The 19,784-nt window shown below is 43.5% G+C and overlaps 1 protein-coding gene across 4 annotated transcripts in view; it reads left to right on the top strand.

Annotated features, from left to right (window-relative positions):
- CCDC6 (coiled-coil domain containing 6) overlaps positions 1–19,784 on the top strand; it is a 144,134-nt gene that overhangs the window by 73,967 nt on the left and 50,383 nt on the right. For all 4 annotated transcript variants that reach the window (XM_060127170.1, XM_060127168.1, XM_060127169.1 and 1 more), the window contains exons 4-5: positions 13,150–13,253; positions 15,187–15,347. In XM_060127170.1, coding sequence (XP_059983153.1) covers positions 13,150–13,253; positions 15,187–15,347 — 265 coding nt within the window. The remainder of the gene's footprint in view (positions 1–13,149; positions 13,254–15,186; positions 15,348–19,784) is intronic.

Raw genomic sequence — 19,784 nt, 5'->3', positions numbered from 1 at the left:
TTGGATTCTTTTCCCATATAGACCATTACAAGTCCTCATTTTAATTAAGATGGAGAAAAGTAACACCATCCTAAAACTTTCCCCCCTTTCTTTTGGGTATGTCTAGGATGATTATATGTTGGGGAATTTATTTGTTTTAACTACAAGTAATTTTAGTCGGTGTTTAGGGGGGAATGTTTGTTTTGCTCTACTGTAGAAATAAATGTCTTCCATGTTTCCATGGATATGATCTGATCCTCTCTTGTGGCCATCTCTTGGGATTATCATCTGTATTATAATATTTACAATACCTCGTAGTCTATATAATATAATATATCCTATACTGAAATTATTATCAGAAGAGCCAAGGCATGTGCTGTACTATGCATTATAATGATATATGTGTGTAGTACATGCCTTGGCTCTTCTATCTGACAATAAACATATTTTTAAAACTAAAAGCTATTTGAAGACAATTATCCTATGTGTCCCGTGCCTTGCCGCTGCTTTGTTGGAAGAGTTTAAATAAAGTGTGGATTTAGACAGGTGCCTGAAAAGCTGTCATTTGTACTTTGAAAGGCGGTATAGGGTAGGTTCAGGGTCTGGGTATTGGACTTGAATGGAACCAGATGTGAACCTCTTTCCTCTGCTGAATATCTTAATTATTTATTTTTTTGGTAGCAGCTTTATTGAGTTATAATTCACATACCATTCCAAATCATCCATTTAAAGCGTACAGTGCAATGGTTTTTAGTATAGTTAGTGTTGTGTAACCATAACCAAAATCCATTTTAGAACATTTTCATCACCTCAAAATAAACCTTGTCACTCAATCCCCTAATCCCGTTAAGCAACCACTACTCTACTTTCTGTCTCTGTGTATTTGCTTATCCTGGACACGTCCTATAAACGGAATCGTATAGTGTGTGGTCTTGTGTGACTGCCTTCTTTCACTTAGCATGATATTTTTATCCACGGTATAGCATGTATCAGTACTTCATTCCTTTTCCTGGCTAAGTAATAATCCATTATTTGGATGTACCACATTTTGTTTATCCATTCATCCTTTGCTGGACATTTAGGTTGTTTCAGCCTTTTGGTTATTATGAGTAATGCTGCTGTGAACATTCGTGTACGATTTTTTGCGTGGACATGTGTTTGAATTTTTCTTGGAAATTAGAATGGAATTGCAGGGTCACATGCCAACTCTCTGTTTATCTTTTGGAGGAAGTGCCAGACAGTTTTCAAAGTGGCTGCACCATGTTATTGCAGCCATCCTGGTGGCTGGGAAGCGGCATCACATTGTGGTTTTGTATTTCCCTGAGGCTAATGATGTCGAGTATATTTTCAGGTGCTTCTTGGCCATTTGTATATCTTCTTTGGAGAAATGTCTATTCAAGGTCTTTTTACTATGGAATTATAAGAGTTCCTTATATATTCTTATACATACAATATATGTATTTTATAAGATACAAGTCCCTTATGAGATACATCATTGCAAATATTTTCTCATTTTCTGTGCGTGTTCTTTGCACTTTCTTGAGCATGTCCTTTGAAGCATAGAGCTTTTTTAATTCTGGTGAAGTCCAATTATTAATTTTTTTCTTTGGTTGCTGTGTTTTGGTGTCATATCTTAGAATGCAAAGTCACGAAGATTTACCCCGTTGTCTTTTTTGGGTGCTTACATTTAGGTCTTTGATTCCTTTTGAGTTAATTTTTATATGTGGTGTAAAATAGGATCCAAGTTCATTCTTTTGCATCTAGTTGTCTCAACCAGTCCGTTTCTGAGCCTCAGTTTCCTTATCTGTAAAATGGCAATAATAGCAAACCTGTGTCAGGTACAGTGAATGAGAGTGTAAGGTGATTTGCATAATGCCTGCTACATAAGCACTCAACATAAGGTAGCTGCTGCTGTTAATTTTTAAATAAGCATATATATATGTGTGTGTGTAACAGAATCACTTTGCTGTACACTTGAAACAAACACATCTTTAATTAACTATACTTCAATTCAAAATAAAAAGAAACTAAAAAAAAAATCATCTATATTTTGAACCTAATGGGTTGAACCTGCAGAAGGGGTATTGGAAGGCCTCTGCCAGGGATTCGTGTTGGCCATACATGTTTGTTTTGAAGGTGTAGCTTAGGTTGTAACGGTTTTTAAGAGGGCACCTGGGGACTTCCCTGGTGGCGCAGTGGTTAAGAATCCACCTGCCAATGCAGGGGACACGGGTTCGAGCCCTGGTCTGGGAAGATCCCACGTGCCACGGAGCAACTAAGCCCATGAGCCGCAACTGCTGAGCCCGTGTGCCACAACTACTGAAGCCTGCGTGCCTAGAGCCCGTGCTCCGCGACAAGAGAAGCCATCGCAATGAGAAGCCCGCACACTGCTACGAAGAGTAGCCCTTGCTCACTGCAACTAGAGAAAGCCCGCACACAGCAACGAAGACCCAACGCAGCCAAAAATAAATGAATGAATGAATGAATTAAAAAAGAAAAGAAAGAAAGAAAAAGAAGGCACCTGCCTATTCTCTGTAAAGCAGAACTTATCTGGGTTTGGGACTAAGTCTTAGACTCCTTGCAAGGTGGGCTCCAATTAACTCACGTGCTGGAGGCCTAATTTTAAGTTAATCTCACCAAAAGTCAGGCCTTCGGCATGGACGCTCGAATTAGTCAGATAGCATTTGTTCTTCTCTTAGAATCTGAGATCTTTTCATTCTTTAAGAAGGGAATGTTACCATCTTGATCATCAAGGGCTCTGGGCTATCAGTGGTTCTGTCGGTGTTTTGCAGGATGAGAATTCATAGAATTGTAGAGCTGGAAGGCCACATCGCGGGAGAAGACTACTCTGTCGTTACTTTGTCCCCAGCCCCTCATGGGGATGTGAGAAAGTGGGGAAATCACGAGGAAATCCAGGGGCAGGGGCATCAGATCTGCCCAGGCTTTGGAACCACAGCTACCTGCACCCGTTTCCTCTTCCTCCAGAACTTGCTGCCTAGGAAGCAGGCTTGGGAGGAAAATGGACCAGCTTGGCCTGTAGGTGGCCCAGCCTGCTCATACCTGCTCATACTTTTTCAGAGAAGGAAACCCAGAGGGAGATCAAGAGGCTTTCTTCAAGTCACACAACTTAGCATTCTGAATGTTTAACTCCAAAAGATACTTTATAAGCAGATGTAAAAAAGCATGTTCAGAAAACTGTAACGTTAGGTGGTCTTTGCAGCACTAATAATTAGTCTAATAAACTGGATTACTTTAGTCAGTATGACTTTAGTACTCTTAAGGGCTCTTTCTAACACACACTGGTGGGCACTGCCTATTCCGACATGTGGTCACTGTTACATTTAGGTGATAAGAACATTTCGAACTTAAAATATTCTCTAAGTGTCAAGAACTCTTCATCAGAATGTGTTCTGTCAACTAGGAAGGATTTTCCTTCTCCTGAGGATAACTAAAATGAAAGGGCACAAATTAGCTTATTTATTAAGTGAAGTTCAGCTCAGCAGATGTGAGAACCTTCTGTGCACTTTGCACAGAAAGTTATAGGAAGGAAGAAAACAGCCATAAACAGGTGGATTTGACACTTAACTATTATTAGCTAGTACAGTAGAAAAATCTGGAATAAATTGGTTGGAGAATTAGTCATGTAATTCAGCTAACACTTAATGACGAACAGGGATGCCTGTCATGTACTAGACCTCTTACTCTTTTCTCCTGTGGTTGGCCCAGTAAAGTTTTCTCAGTTATTTCTAGAATTTGCAGTGTATTTTCTTATCGGAGATGCCCTTTCGTCCCAAAGCACAGACACCCATTTCTAAAGGTTGGCTTTAGGATTGGAATGGTCATTTTATTTATAAGCATCTACGTGTAATGACAGTATCTCAGCCCCTGTAGTTTCGGGACACTCTTGGGTTCATATCTCCCTTTCACCTGAATAAGCTGTGTGACGTCAGGCCAGCGATTTGCTCTCTTCTGTGAACAGACATACTCTCTAACTTGTAGGTTTGTTGGGGGGATAAATCTTCCATTCTGCCTCTCCTCACGCTCCATCCCTATTGAAGTTCTTTCATTTGTCTTGTCAGGGAAGGAGAAATTATCCTCTTCCCTTCTAGGTTTTTCTGGCAGAGAAAATCAACAGAAGTTTAATGACATGTATACGTGGGAGAGAAAATTCGTCAAAATTGTCGAAGCCCTCCCTTTAACACTGTCTTCAGCGCTAAAGACAAAAGAGGATGTTGTGGGCAGAGGTTTGGAACTTCAGAGGAGGAGAGGAAGGCAGTTGACAGGCAGAGGGAAAAGCAAACATTGGGCAAACAAATGTTTGCTAGGCAGAGACGGTGGGACACAGAGAGGAATTTCAACAAACAGGCTTTGCTGGATTCCTCCCACTCTACATACCTAGGTCATGCTACCGTTATCATGGTGATAGCTCCCTTTCTGGAACAGGTCCTCTACCTACATTCTGCCTACATTCTTTTAGGCAGTTAGGGGGAAGGTCAAAGTTTCCTCCTGATTCTTTGGGGCCTTAAAAAGAATCAGCCTAAATCATTTATTTGTTTATTTATTTAAAAATTGAAGTATAGTTGATTTACAATGTTGTATTAATTACTTCTGTGCAGCAAAGTGACTCAGTTATACATATATATACACTCTTTTTCATGTTCTTTTCCATTATAGTTTGTCACAGGATATTGAATACAGTTCCCTGTGCTATGCAGTAGGACCTGGTTGTTTATCTGTTCTGTATATACCAGTTTGCATCTGCTCATCCCAGACTCCCAGCCCATCCCTCTCCACCCCTCCCCCACCTTGGCAACCCCCCCAGTCTGTTCTCTATGTCACAATCAGCCTAAATTAATCCTTGTGCCAAATAGACCTATTTTGGGGTGGCAAGTTTTGTTCCCCTGCACAGAATTGTCCCCATGTGGATTGCACAGCAGTAAATAAGTTTACATGGTGACCCAGTACACTGATGTTTTTGTAACCGTATTTATGACTGGGACAAGTTCTGTGAAACACTTGCTTATGTGCTTTGCACTGATTTTCTGTTCAATCCTATTTCGTTTTTAGCAAAATGTAGGTGACAAGTGACTTGAACTAATTTCCTAATCCAATAGTGGGTCACAACCTGCAGTTTAAAAATCATGCTCTGATGTGCCCAGTGCTTTCCTGCCCCCAGGTTTCCATGGATCTGTGTCCTCTGCCTGGCCCATTTTCTCCCTCCCCCTGCCCCATCCCTACTTAACTGTTACCCAGTTTGCTCCTCTAGTCACTTTGGGGTCTGTGCTCCAAAGTGTTTCCATGACGTTCTGTCCTTTTCCTGTACCACTTGGTACACAAACAGCAATTAACAATTAAATCATTTCGTTTCTGTGAGCTCCTCATAAGGTAAAGGAGGGAAGGTACGATGTTAACCTCACCCCTGTATCCCTGGTGACTCACATATAGTAAGCGCTCCAAAAATTGTGTGTGCTGCCATTAATAATCCAAGTGTTCATCTAATTTCTGTGGTACTTTGCCCTCCCCATTTTCCAGGAAAATGAGCATACATATTATTTGAGCCTCAAACGTCTCACCACCTTCCTTGATCTGGTTATCCATCTCTTTAATCCACGGATCTGTGTGACTGTCTTTTTTGTCCATGCTGCACTCGTGTGGCACACATTCTGCATTAATTCAACACACCTTTATTAACATGACTGTTGTCTGCCACAAACTCTGCTAAGAAAGATGACGTCGGGTCCCTGGCCTCGTGGAGCCTGGTCCAGGGAGGCCAGTGGACCTGTGGACAGTGACGAGGGATGCCCTGTGCCGAGCTGTGCTTAGGGGAACAGCATTACTACTGCAGCAGGATTCCCCCCTCCCGCGTAACCAACTGAGAAGGACCTGAAGCTCCTTGGCATTTGGTTTAATTGTTTGTTAATTAACACACATGGGCTGGATAAATCTAAATCGAGCCTTGTTGCAGGGAAGCAGGGATGTGAGAGGAGACAGAAATGGGAGAGAAGATAATGCAGTAAAATGTAGATACAGGTTGCATGGAGTAGAGATGCTGAGAACACAGAAGAGAGTTCCTGCAGAAGACGTGAAGTGGAATCCCTCTTCTTTGTTACTGGGAAGGGGAACAGTAGGGATTTTGGCAGTCTGCATGTGCGGTGTCTTTGAGGACATAAGCTAGTCTTTTTTTTTTTTTTTTTTGTGGTACGCGGGCCTCTCACTGTTGTGGCCTCTCCCGTTGTGGAGCACAGGCTCCGGATGCGCAGGCTCAGCGGCCATGGCTCACGGGCCCAGCCGCTCCGCGGCATGTGGGATCTTCCCGGACCGGGGCACGAACCCGTGTCCCCTGCATCGGCAGGTGGACTCTCAACCACTGCGCCACCAGGGAAGCCCTTGAAAACTTTTTTAATCAAGCATTTGCATTGTAAAAGTAATCCATTGCTCTTTCAAGAAAATGTGGTAAATGTAAACACAGAAGTACAAATATGAAAAAAATTACCTAGACTACAATCCTCCCCAAACAACTGCTATTGATATTTTTTCTTGATGTGATAGTGTATTTGCAACATGCACTATGGTATGTGTTCTTTCCCCAGGATTTCTCCACTGTGCTCTTGATGTAGCAAAAGAGTTTACACCCCAGACTTTGAAACCTGCTTTCCACCAATGGTAATTATTTGGTAAAAGAGTCCCCTGGAATTATGAACCCATTATGCACATTTGTATAATACTGTGCTGATGTCAAAGTGATAAAAACTCGAGCTCAGAAACCATATAAATCTGACTAATTATATATGTATCTATTGCATAAAAGACCTTCATTTTCAGGGTCATTGAACAAAAGCAAAATTTACTGAGCTGGTAAACTATGAAAGTGTTATTTTCACATATTAAATATTAACGGGGTTTTAATATTATCCTGAAGTTCTGTCCATTTCAAAGAACAAATCTAATTTTTATGGGAACACAGTGTTTGAGAAGAAAAAAGTTATAAGCTATGGTAAAGAAAGTTAACTCTTGGCAATCTGGAAAATTCTGTCTTCCAGATAGCTAAGCCTTCACTATCATTTCTCCTCTGAGAGTTTATTGGTTCACTCTGTATTTTAGCTATGTGAATTAATATCCTAAATGAATGGATGTACTATTAGGAAATTGTTAATTTTTAAGATTAGATGTCTTTAAATTTTTTTGTTATAAAAATAGTAAATGTTCATTAAAAAATTGGGTGGGGGCTTCCCTGCTGGCGCAGTGGTTGAGAGTCCGCCTGCTGATGCAGGGGACACGGGTTCGTGCCCCGGTCCGGGAGGGTCCCGCGTGCCGCAGAGCAGCTGGGCCCGTGAGCCATGGCCGCTGAGCCTGCGCGTCCGGAGCCTGTGCTCCGCAACGGGAGAGGCCCCAACAGTGAGAGGCCCGCGTACCGCAAAAAAAAAAAAAAAAAAAAAAAAAAAAATTGGGTGGGAGGGCTTCCCTGTGGCACAGTGGTTGAGTCCGCTTGCCGATGCGGGGGACACGGGTTCGTGCCCCGGTCCGGGAGGATCCCACATGCTGCGGAGTGGCTGGGCCCGTGAGCCATGGCCGCTGAGCCTGTGCGTCCAGAGCCTGTGCCCCGCAACAGGAGAGGCCACAACAGTGAGAGGCCCACGTACCGCAAAAAAAAAAAAAAAATTGGGTGGGAGCTGGAAAAGGTAGGAAGCTAAATTACCGCCAACATTACTTTCACCCAAGGGCCGACTCTATTTATCTTGCTATATAGTTCTTCATGATTTTTTTTTGGCATCTTTTTCTGTTCTCTATCAGTATTTTTTTTTTTTTTTCATTTTTTGGCCGTGCCACGTGGCTTGTGGGATCTTAGTTCCCAGAGCAGGGATGGAACCTGGGCCCTCAGCAGTGAAAGTGCAGAGTCCTAACCACTGGGCCACCAGGAAATTCCTTCTCTCAGTATATATTTCTTTTTCTTTTTAAAAAATATTTATGGGCTTCCCTGGTGGTGCAGTGGTTGAGAGTCCACCTGCCGATTCAGGGGACACATGTTCATGCCCTGGTCCGGGAAGATCCCACATGGCCACGGAGCGGCTGGGCCCGTGAGCCATGGCCACTGAGCCTGCACGTCCGGAGCCTGTGCTCCACGATGGGAGAGGCCACAACAGTGAGAGGCCTGCGTACCGCAAAAAAAAAAAAAATTATTTATTTGGTTGCACTGGGTCTTAGTTGAGGCAGGCAGCCTCCTTAGTTGTGGCCCACAGGCTTCTTAGTTGCAGCAGGCTGGCTCCTTAGTTGTGGCATGCGAACTCTTAGTTGCGGCATGCATGTGGGATCCAGTTCCCTGACCAGGGCTTGAACCCGGGCCCCTGCACTGGGAGCTCAGAATCTTATCTGCTGTGCCACCAGGGAAGTCCCCCTGTCAGTATATTTCTGATGCACCTAGATATATTTCTTTTGAACTGTAATTTTTGACCACCTACACTTGAAAGTGATCATCCTTTCTCTCCTTTTCTCTTTCTCCTTACTGATGAACTTCCATTGGCTCTTTCTGGGCTCAACATTACACAAGCCAGTGGCGATGAACTAGAACTTGTTTTTAATTCTGAAACCATATGCACTTGATTGACCAAATAGGTACCTTGGGAGCTCTGTAGTCTATGAACACCTGTCTCATCTATAACACAAATTGGCTGCTTGATTTCTTAAAGGTATATATATGTTTTCCAGAAGGCAAAGGTCAGATGTCTTCCAGCCTGGACAACTGCCAGGGCTAAGTAAAATTCCGCTGATTGCTACACCAGCAGAGGCAGTGTTTAAGTTTTACTTTACTTGTCTCTATTGCTTTAATTTGTGAGGGACCTTTACCACAGAGCAAGGACCATTGTGCATGATTTCAGTGCTTTTCGCATCATTTGTATGTGGTATGTTTTAATAGCCCCTTCATGAATCCTATTAGTCACTTCTTTCCTATATATAAGTAAAACTATGATTAACTTAGATGTATTGGCAAAGTAGGATGGAATGAGGTAATATCTTTTACTGTCTCTACTCTTGCAGTATAAACAAAACTGTCTTAGCCCATTTGGGCTGTTTTAACAACACAGACTGGCTTATAAACAACAGAAATTTACTTCTCACAGTTCTGGAGGCTGGAGGTCGAGGATCAGGGTGCTAGCTTGATGGAGTTCTGCCGACTGCTGACTGTGTGCGTCCTCAATTGGTAGAGAGCAGAGAGCAGCAAGCTGCAGGGTCGCTCATGACTAGAAAGGACACTAATCCCGTCATGGGAGTCCCACCCTCCTGACCTCAGCTAAACCCAGTCACCTCCCAAAGGCCTCACCTCCAAATACCATCACACTGGGGATTTAGGCTTCACCATGTGAATTTTGGACACAAACATTCAGTCCATTACAGAAACTGCATTCATTTTTCTGACTTTGAGTTAGTCATGTTTTGAATATTGTATGTTTTATTTTCCCAGGTGATTCTGATATACCTCCAAGGTCCCCACTTTGAACATCTATGGTATTATGTAATAAATTGATGGGAAATTGGGCTGAATTGTTAATGGCTCTCAGATGCTACCTAACTTGGAAAGTTTGGGGGGATTGTGTTAATCCCCACACCCATTTGTTTTCTTAGGATTTACCCCTATCTCTTTAAAAAAACAAAAAACAATTAGCCAACTAATAAGAGTTTGGTCAACGTAGGTCTTAGAGTACTCTGCTATTTCTTACATCTGGTATACACCTCTTGTATCACCATCATTCTAAGTACTTTTTGCCGTACGTTGTAACAAACTTTGTGTCTCTGTTCCATGTATATGGTAGCCCTTACGTGGATTAGTTGTCATGGGTTGCCTTCCAGAATTCGTTTTTTCAGTCAGATGTTTGGGGTTCAACATATATTTTCCCATAGAAATGATGATAATATGGCAGTTAGGCTAAAACCAAGTAGCTCGAAAAGGTGCACTAAAACCTTTCAAAATTCTATCGTTGAGCGCAGTGGTCATGGTAAAGTTCTCATCGGGCTTTTTTTTGGCCAAGCACTCCCTTCCGCCCTCTCCCCCCAGCCCAGCATCACGGCTCTCTTTAAATGGGAAAATGCTGTGCTGAGAGAGAAGTGCGATGGTGTTGGGAGCCGTCTCTTGGCTGCCCCCTTTTTCTGCCTTTTTAGTGGTGAGTGTCTGCCCACTGCAAAGACACAGCTAGGGTGGGCTGTGAATTCCGACAGCCAGCTCTCTTTTTACACTCTAAGTTTATCCATTAAAGAAGTTGTGTATTTATTTGGGGAATATAATAACAACTCTTGGGGCCACGTTAATTAACTTTCAGTGGGAGGAAGGGCTACTGAAGAGGAGTAAAGAGTTTGGCTGGGAGGCCACTGTGACCTGACTTAATTACAAAGCAGCCTTTCAAATAAATCTTCGACGAATCGACTATATCCGTTGCTGCCGCATGCTCACAGACTATGCAGTCAGAAGGGGCTTGGGTTAGCCTGAGAAGTTAATGTCTGGCAGTGGAAGAGAGTAGGTGCCTGTTGCGCGAACACTGAGTTAAAAAGGCCGTTAGCTATTATGAGGAAGGAGATGGGGGAGAGTATTACAGATGGAGACCAGCACAGAAAAGATCATCTGCACAGGCAAGGAATGCAGCGCTGGGCTGCTGTTTCCATTCCAGCAAGAATTTCTGACTTTGCACGCTGTAAATTTAACATATACCGTCAGATTTGAGGGTTGTTTGATCTCAGGGCAATGCAAGCACTGAAAATCTACTTCTGTCCGAATTGATAGTACTGGTGTGGACTCTTTTTAGGCTGTGGGATTAGATGGACAGGAGATGGAAGGGCAGCTCTGATAAAGAACTTCAGGGGGAATTAATCATGATCATAATTAGTACCGTTTCCTCTAACCTCTCTGGTCTTTAGTGTAAGAGCTCCTCAGCAATGCTGAAAAGTTAAGATTTTTTTAGCTGAAAAAACAAGACTGGAAGCCCTGTTCTTTCTAAGGCCAGAGAGAATATGGACTCCCATAGCACTGCCAGCCTGTGTAATGAAACACCCAAATCGGCTACTCCCAAGTATTATTGGATAATATACCCCAAATCCTACTTGCCCCTCAAGATGCTCTGAACTCGCTGGTTGGGTGGGACCCAACTCTTTTGGTCACCATGGTGACTGATACCCATTCCTCTCCTGGCAGCATCCATCACTTTTCCTGAGTCACACCATCTCCCGGGCCAGTGGTTTCCTCAGCTCTTAAATGAAAGGGTGGATTTAGATGATTTCTCTTGCTGCTTCTGGTTCTAAAAATCTCTTACGGAGCTAGTTCAGACTGAAGACAGCTGCCCTCTTGAGACTGACAGAGAATGATAGAGTGGGTGGCCCCGGAAGGGACCTCGGCCGTCATCAAGGCCAGCGTAGATGAGGGCAGGTGAGTACCTACTCAAAGCCACACGCCAAGTCAGTTATACGTGGGCAAAGAGAGCTTTGTCTTGACTTGGCTTTTCAGGGTTACTGATTAGCATGGTGCATGATGACTCTAAAATTAAAAGTCGTTGGGCATAAGTTTCTACCAGGCATCTCTACTACGAAATGATGCCTTGCTTGAATTTTTTTCTCACCTACCAAGTACCCCCTATCATGTTTTAGTTAAACCTGGGAATAGAGTCCTTAAAGGGTAGATGCCATGGCATTTTGTTTCTTTAAGTAAATGGCTGTGAATTGTACTTCAAAGCTTGGCCCAAAATGTGGTCAGAGGATCGCCAAGGTTCTTAGGAGTTCTGCGAGGTGTTCCTGGGTTTCTCCTCCTCACTGCGGGTAGGAACCGTTTAATATCTTGAAGAGCATTTGTGCATTAGGCGGCTCCAAGCTTCAGCACAGAATGCTTCCGACTCAGTGACTCCTCTGCCTTTTCCCATGCGAAGAAAGTACCGAGGCTGTGTTTCCAGTTGACTCTGTGTGATCTTGGCTCATTCACTTGTGCAGTAAGGTCTGTCTGCTTTGGTTGCTTTAAAAGACTACCTTTTGTCCAGGGAATTGGTCTCTCTTTACTGTATATGTAGGGATCTTTGATCAAAGAGAAATAACCTGCTAAAAAGATACGAACTCTGCTACTTCGACGTCTTTACAACTGTGCAAACAAAAAGAATTTTTTGAGCCTGTGATTGAAAAGGTAAACTGCTATTGGTTGAAGAGACAGCATGGGGCAGTAACACAACCTTTTCCCCCTTTTAAAAAAGATTCCTGTTAAAGGTACTTAACATCTCAAGCATATAGACAAATACAAAGAATGATATCACACATTCCCTCTCCCCGGCTCTGTGAAGTCTGTTCATCGTGGCACTTCCTACCCCCCTCACTAGCCCTCTTTCTCTTCCTCTCTCTCTCACCCTCTACCAGAGTCTATAATTTGTTTCGTTTACTGTCTTGGCCCCCACCACAATGTAAGGCCCCTGAGGGCAGACATTTCTGACTCCTTAGTTCCCTGTTATATCATCCCTATTAACCAGTGCCTGACATTGTTCTCTATATTTGCATATTGCTTTACCTTAGTGGATTAAATTAATTGCTTCCGCGTATTGCTTCTTTTTATGAAGTAGAATGCAGTTCGGGGTTCCCTCTGCAACTGCCCACCCCACCCCCCCAAATCAAATTTTCCTTCTTCCCTACCTCACCGTAGGTAACCTGTATTGTGAATTCGGCGTTTATCCTTTTTGCATATGCTTTTTATATCTTAGGACATATTTATGTGTACCAATTAACCACTACGTAGAATTGTCTTCAGGTATTTGAGTTATTTATATAAATAGCACTATAACCTTTCTGGTTTAATGTTGAACTACATGCAGGACTGGGGGGACAAACCCAGCTAAGTCCTGGGACAACTAGTAAGCAGAACTCCTCAAACCCTCTTTAAGGAAGACTTTCCACGTGCCTTGAATAAATGCTGAGGCAACCACTGTGATTCACGTACCAGATAGCAATTAAGCTTTAACATCAAAGAATGAACCTGTCTCGATGTTCTCAATTAAGGTTTAAGAACTAGATGCGCTTAATGCACCTGTGCTAGAAAGTTGGCCATTCCTTTGCAGTTTTCTCCATGGAAAGGGGTCCTAATGGTCCAATCAAAAAGAATCTAATTAACGAAGTTGAAGTGGTCTACAATTCTCAGCAAAACTGTTTTCCTTCCTTCAGCTGAGACGAGAGAAGATTGACCTTGAAAATACTTTGGAACAAGAACAGGAAGCACTAGTGAATCGTCTCTGGAAAAGGATGGATAAACTTGAAGCTGAAAAGCGGTTCGTTTAGTCTTGCTGTTCGGTGTTCTGTACGTACGTGTGTGTTGGAGGAGTGGGGTAGCTTGCTGGGTGTGACCGAGGAATGACAATGGGACATTTTAATTCCTTGATGCACATCATTTTAATTTGACAAGTGGAAAAAATGTTGATAGCCTGTCCTCCTGTTGGTCACTTCTTTATACTTCTCCCTCACTGACCCGGTAAAATTTCTTTTCATTTGGTATTAAATCCTGTGAAGAAACTTCATTAAGGAGCTATTGTTCACCTCTGTTGTTCGAGAGGATGGTTGCAGTTCCAGCTTTTTACCTAATTGAACTGGCTTCCCCACTCATTTTCTCAAGTGCTTCGGCTATGTGCTGGGTACTGTGAAGTATCACACATTTCTAGAAGGTACTTCATGAGGAAGGCTGGGATTTTGATAGAAAAACGATCATCTGTGTGTTTTAAGACTTGCTATAAAGAAATACTGGTACATATTTAAGGTTAGGGTTCTTGGTGTTAAACGTATATACATGGATATGGAATACTCAGCAGCACATATTTCTTGAACCCCTGTGTGCAAGCTCCGGTTGGGCCCTTAGATTTAGGTACTGTGTGCTTTGGGGTGGGTGGAGCGGAGCCTGAATAATGGCAGGAGGTTCTGTGGGTGGGATGTGTGTCTGGGTGTAGAAAGGGAGCTCCTTGAAAATATTCATTCATCTCCTTCACCACGATCTTCTGTTTGCTAGCCAGAGACATTTGCCATAAGTACTTGGTTTGGATAAACATCCGTAAATTGAGTTCATCTCAAGATTTGCAACATAGAGCCATACCACAGGCTTAAGAAAACTGACAATCTGAGGTGTATCTATACGGAATTATGCAAGCAGTAGTTGAATCAGCTGTGTTTTGCCTTATTACAGTAGTGCTAATAAATTGAAGCTTGAAAAATCATTTCATATAATAGATGGGGGGACCATTACAATATTTAACCTACTAGGTTTCTCAACAAGGCCTGAAGGTAATTCACAGTTTGCACTTGGGTAAACTCAAAGGTAAAAAGGTGAAAACCAAACGAAACCAGAAATTTCCCAGCAGCTTATAAAAAGGGGCAGAGAGGTCTGTTGCCACTCTGTCTTCCTTTTTAAAAAGCAGTGGGAGGTTATATATATATAAGTACCAAATTATTGCATCGAACAGTATGAAATTGTCACTTTGTAGAATATTCATGTTTTATGTGCTTCAAAATAATGATCATTGGTAGAGAAGGTGGCAACCACCAGTTATTAACCCAGTACATTTTGTTTTTGTTTTTTTAACTCTTTTTACCTTTGCTGTGTGTGGCCTGAAGCAAAGGGCCTTCGGTCCAGTTTGCCATACCTTCAGGATTGGTTTTTCAGGAGGGCAGTTGAGAAGTCAGTCTCTTTACATGATGTCACTCTCCAAGGAGGGTCATAGTCTGTAAGTTTCAACTGAAAGCCTTGAGAGGAAATTCCTCCAGTGTGGCCGTTCCCTCCAACCCAAGCCTGTGGACCATTTAGTCAGCGGATCATTCTGATTGCCCAGTGTATTCCGGCATGATAATCAGAAGCCAGTGTTACAGACGTTTTTTTCATTAAGGCTTAATTACCAGTGGCCATTTGAAAGGAGAAAAAGGAAGGTGGCTCCTTCAGCTCTGCCCCCGGACTTGACTGTCAGGTAGGGGCGACCAGACGTTGATGGAAAATGGGCACAGGAGTCAAACAATTCACTGAGTTTTGGCGATTAACATGGGCATGCTGTTAATGAACCTCCCGGCTAGAATTTGTTGTTTTTGTCTTTTATTTATTTATTTTTCTGATTGCTGAGAACTTATTCATGTATTTCTTAAATAGACGATGGTGAGCATCAAATCAACGTTTTGTGTTTTAAAGGCAAACTGTTTTTCATTGTTGGAATTTTCTTTTCAATGAAGAATCCTGCAGGAGAAATTAGACCAGCCGGTGTCCGCTCCCCCATCGCCTAGAGACATCTCCATGGAGATCGACTCTCCAGAAAACATGATGCGACACATCAGGTTTTTAAAGAATGAAGTGGAGAGGCTGAAGAAGCAACTGAGAGCTGCCCAGTTACAGCGTACGTAGCCTTGGTGTCACTGGTCGTCTGTCCACAGAATTAATCCACTTACCAAGTATAGAGTTTTACCTATATTTACTATTGAATTTGTATAAATCAAATTCATATTGTGTTTCATTGCTAGTACATATTTATATGTCTGTCATCCTGGAATAGATTATTTAAAAAAAAATTACAGTAGGGCAGGGCAAATAGTTTAGAATACTTCTAGAAAATCACATAATTTCAGGATGGTCCAGAATCAGAGGTACTATTTCTTTCTTTTTTTTTTAAATAAATTTTTATTGGAGTATAGTTGATTTACAGTGTTGTGTTAGTTTCTGTGGTACAGCAAAGTGAATCAGTTATTCATATACATATATCCACTCTTTTTTTTTTGGATTCTTTTCCTGTATAAGGTCGTTACATAATATTGAGTAGAGGTCCCTGTGCTATACAGTAGGTCCCCATTAGTTATCTATTTTATATCAGTGTTACTATTTCTAACCTTCTCCCTGGTGTTCACCCCTCGGATGGTGCTAACAGAAGCAGTGCAGGAGACCTCAGTGTACTTTGGGGGCATTAGGCAGAAAACAGTGTTTATCTTCTTCACTACCGAAATTTGGCCTCAGCTAACGATTGTTCATGGTGGTTGAGGAATAAATGCTTTTGAAATCTCTCCTTTTTATTTTTGGAAATCAAAGGAACTAATTTCTGGACACTTGATTACATCACTCTGCATTCACTTGGGTTTCTTCTGTTTTGGTTTTTAGGCCGTTCAATTTATTTGAATAGATAATACAGTGAAAGGTATGCAGGGGAAAAATAAGTCTCCCTTTCACCCCTGATCCCCAGCCGCCCAGTTCTCACAATTAACATATTTTTCAGGTGTGTGTGTGTGTGTATAGACTTCTTTTTTTTTTTTTTTTTTTTTTTTTGCGGTACGCGGGCCTCTCACTCTTGTGGCCTCTCCCATTGTGGAGCACAGGCTCCAGACGCGCAGGCTCAGCGGCCGTGGCTCACGGGCCCAGCCGCTCCGCGGCACGTGGGATCTTCCAGGACCAGGGCACGAACCCACGTCCCCTGCATCGGCAGGCGGACTCTCAACCACTGCGCCACCAGGGAAGCCCTGTATAGATTTCTTTTATACAAATAGTAGCACAATGAACATACCCTTTTGCATTTTTCTTTTCACTCACTATGTCTTATAGTTTTTTCTCTGCCAATATATACAGAGCTGCCTTACTCCCCCTGCCCCCTTTTTTTTAATCTTTTGGCCGCACCGTGTGGCATGTGGGATCCTAGTTCCCCGACCAGAAATTGAACCCACGCCCTGTGCTTTGGAAGCACGGAGTCTTAACCACTGGACCGCCAGGGGAGTCCACTCCCCCTGTTAAAGGCTCTGTAGTATTTGAGTGTATGGATACACTGTAACTTATTTAACTCATCCATACCAACAGACCCCTTTGGGTGGTGATGCTACAACCATAGCGAACATCTCTGTACAAACGTTTGATACCTGTGCACGAACATCTTCAGGGTAAATTCCACGGCGTGGATTTGCTGAGTCAGATGAAATGTGCATTTAACATTTCAGCGCTTCTTATCTTTATGTTTTCTTCTCCGAAGCTGATTTCAAGTTCTAGTGCAGTAGTGCATCTGGGATGGGTGCATCAAGGTTCTCCTGGGAGCCTTTAAGAAGTACAGTGTGGTCAGTTTCCTGTTGCCGCTGTTAACAGATGAGCACAAACTTAGTGATTTCAAACAACACAAATTTATGATATCATGTTTTTTGGAGGCCTGGGTTCAAAATAGGTCTCACTGGGCTAAAATCAAGGTGTCAGCAGGGCTGGTTCCTTGTAAAAGGCTCTAAGGGAGAATCCGTGTCCTTGCTTGTTCCAGCTTCTGCGTTCTCTGGCTCATGACTCCTTTGCATTGGTACCAGTCCCACCTCTGCTTCTTGTCACATCTTTTCCCTCTGACCCTCCTGCCTTCCCTGTGTAAGGACTCTTGATTGCCTCGGGCCCAGACAGATAATCCAGGATGAGTTCCCATCTCAAGGTCCTTAATTTAATCACACCTGCAAGTCTCTTTTGCCATGGAAGGCAACCTGGACACGGGCTCCAGGGATTAGGATGCAGACATCTTTGGGAGTCCACTGTCCTGTCTAACACCATCCAGGGTTCTGGGCTTTTTTGTGTGTGTGTGTGTGTGTGTGTGTGTGTGTGTGTGTTACGTGGGCCTCTCACTGTTGTGGTCTCTCCCGTTGTGGAGCACAGGCTCCGGACGCGCAGGCTCAGCAGCCATGGCTCACAGGCCCAGCCGCTCCGTGGCATGTGGGATCCTCCCGGACTGGGGCACGAACCCGCGTCCCCTGCATCAGCAGGCGGACTCTCAGCCACTGCGCCACCAGGGAAGCCCTGGGCTTTTACTCTAGGGGTGGAGCCTGGTCCTCTGTATTTTTTAAATAGAGGTGATTCTGATATGTACCCCGGCTTGAGAACCATAATGGATGTGTATTCCGTGAAAACAAATCAAGGAGTTCTCAAATATTAGTTGCTTTAGGTTAGGATATTTTTTGAGTTTTTGCTGTGTTGGACAGACACAGGTCTTGTGAGCCCCTTTCTGAACTCTTTCCACTGCTGTCAGTTTATATTTTTCTTTCTTGTATAGACTTGCCTTGTTGTTCCCCAGACAACATTTTTAGAAGAAATTTGGGAAGAATATCTTACTTCCTCTACTTCCTTCCTACTGTACTGTTTGGTCTCTGGAGAGACTGCGGATGTCAGCAGAGGCTTCTGCAAAGTACTGTTTGGATTCTGTGAGGACAGGGAAGGCCGTGGCACTTAGCTGCACACAGTAGCTTTGGGTTGGGTGTAGAGTATGAGTTAATGGCTTTCCTCATCCACCTGCCTCTGCCTCCTTAGGTTGGATAACCTTGTCCACTTTGAAAGCTCCTGGGGCACTTGGTCCCTGTCCCCCAAGTCCAGCTGTGTCTGAACTTGAACCGCTCTCCCAGTAGCTCTCAACTGACATTAGAGTCCCCTGGGGAGTTTTTGGTAGACCAGTGGAGAGGCTTCATCCTCAGGGTTTCTGATTTAAGTGGTTTGGATGGGGTCTGGGCACCCCATCCAATACGGCTGGTATTTTCTAGCCATAAACCTGAAAGGGAATTTAAAAGGTACAGGCCACCTTGGGATCAGGTAGGACTCGTCTCTTGGGAGACTGTCCGTAAGTCACCCTCAGTTGACACTGTCTTTGACTAACTGCTGTGAGATGGCTGAAGATGGGGGCAACATAACCTCAGGACCCTGAGTCCTAGGGAGCTCTTTGTGGGAGAAAGAGGAAGACTCCTGAGAGTAAATCTATGGTCTTTTGAAGTCAGGTGTGCGGTAGCCAGCAGAGGGCACCCAAGGAATGCCACGGCGTCAGCCATCTGTGCCTGGGTCTCTCACTCCCAGAGGCTGTGGGCCTGGCGCCTTCTCCGGCCTCCAGCTTCTGGGTTAATTGCCAGACTGCCAGGAGGTCTTTTCAGCCATCACCCCTGGTGACTGATGTTCTTGTCGGTAGCTTATTGTTGAAGGATCCCCCTGCTGGTTTCCCCAGATGCTAGAGGATTGCCATTTTCTTTGAAAGACAGTGTTTCCTCTTAAGTAATTATTCTCAAAGCCTCATGAATCCTTAGTTCTGCGAAGCTTTCCTATTTATGGAAAAGAAAGGCAACCTCCTCCGACAACTGTCCCTCTCGTCTAGAAACAGTAGATACTCCAAGAGGTCAATGTAGCGATGCCTGTAGAGCAAGTGAAAAATTCCGTCTGCTGACATATTTGGGATGAAATAACTTAAATCATTTATATTAAAAGTGTACTTTGTAAATATTTTCCCAGCATGCCTTCCATTAAAGTGATTTTTGCATCTGGATTAGACAGCAGGGTTTCTGGTTAGATTGAAAATGGCCCAGGAATATAATGTTTAATAATGTTGGTATTTCCATTTGAATTTCTGAAATAAGGATATTCAAGATACCAAGTTAAGTATTCAAGATCCTTAGTGACAACACAGGACAGCGGGGAGGGTCATGTTTTCCCATTGCCTGGAAGGACGCTAGAGGGCGCCACAGAGTCCTGCACAGGGTCACTCAGAAGGGCAGGGGTTACAGTGGGTCCAGGCAACTCAGCAGAACGAGATTCCAGAGCCCCAGGAAGGTATCAGTTCCACATTTCAGATTCGCAGGAAGGATGATCTGGCCGGCTTAGCCTGGGTCCAGTGTCTCGCCCTGGGGCTGGTTAGCTCTGGCCGGCGCTGTAGCAGAGACCTCTCTGCATACGGGGCAGCTCCCAAGGAAGGGGTATTTGTCATAAGCACGGTGCCATGCTGAGCTCCTGGCTGCATGTATGTCTTTACCTGCTGTCTGACTCCGAAAGACTGTGCGTAAGTCAGGAAGCAGTAACACAAACA

This window comes from Lagenorhynchus albirostris, chromosome 16 (assembly GCF_949774975.1).
Source record: "Lagenorhynchus albirostris chromosome 16, mLagAlb1.1, whole genome shotgun sequence".
NCBI classification, from domain to species: domain Eukaryota; kingdom Metazoa; phylum Chordata; class Mammalia; order Artiodactyla; family Delphinidae; genus Lagenorhynchus; species Lagenorhynchus albirostris.
This window is presented reverse-complemented; position numbering and strand designations above follow the sequence as displayed.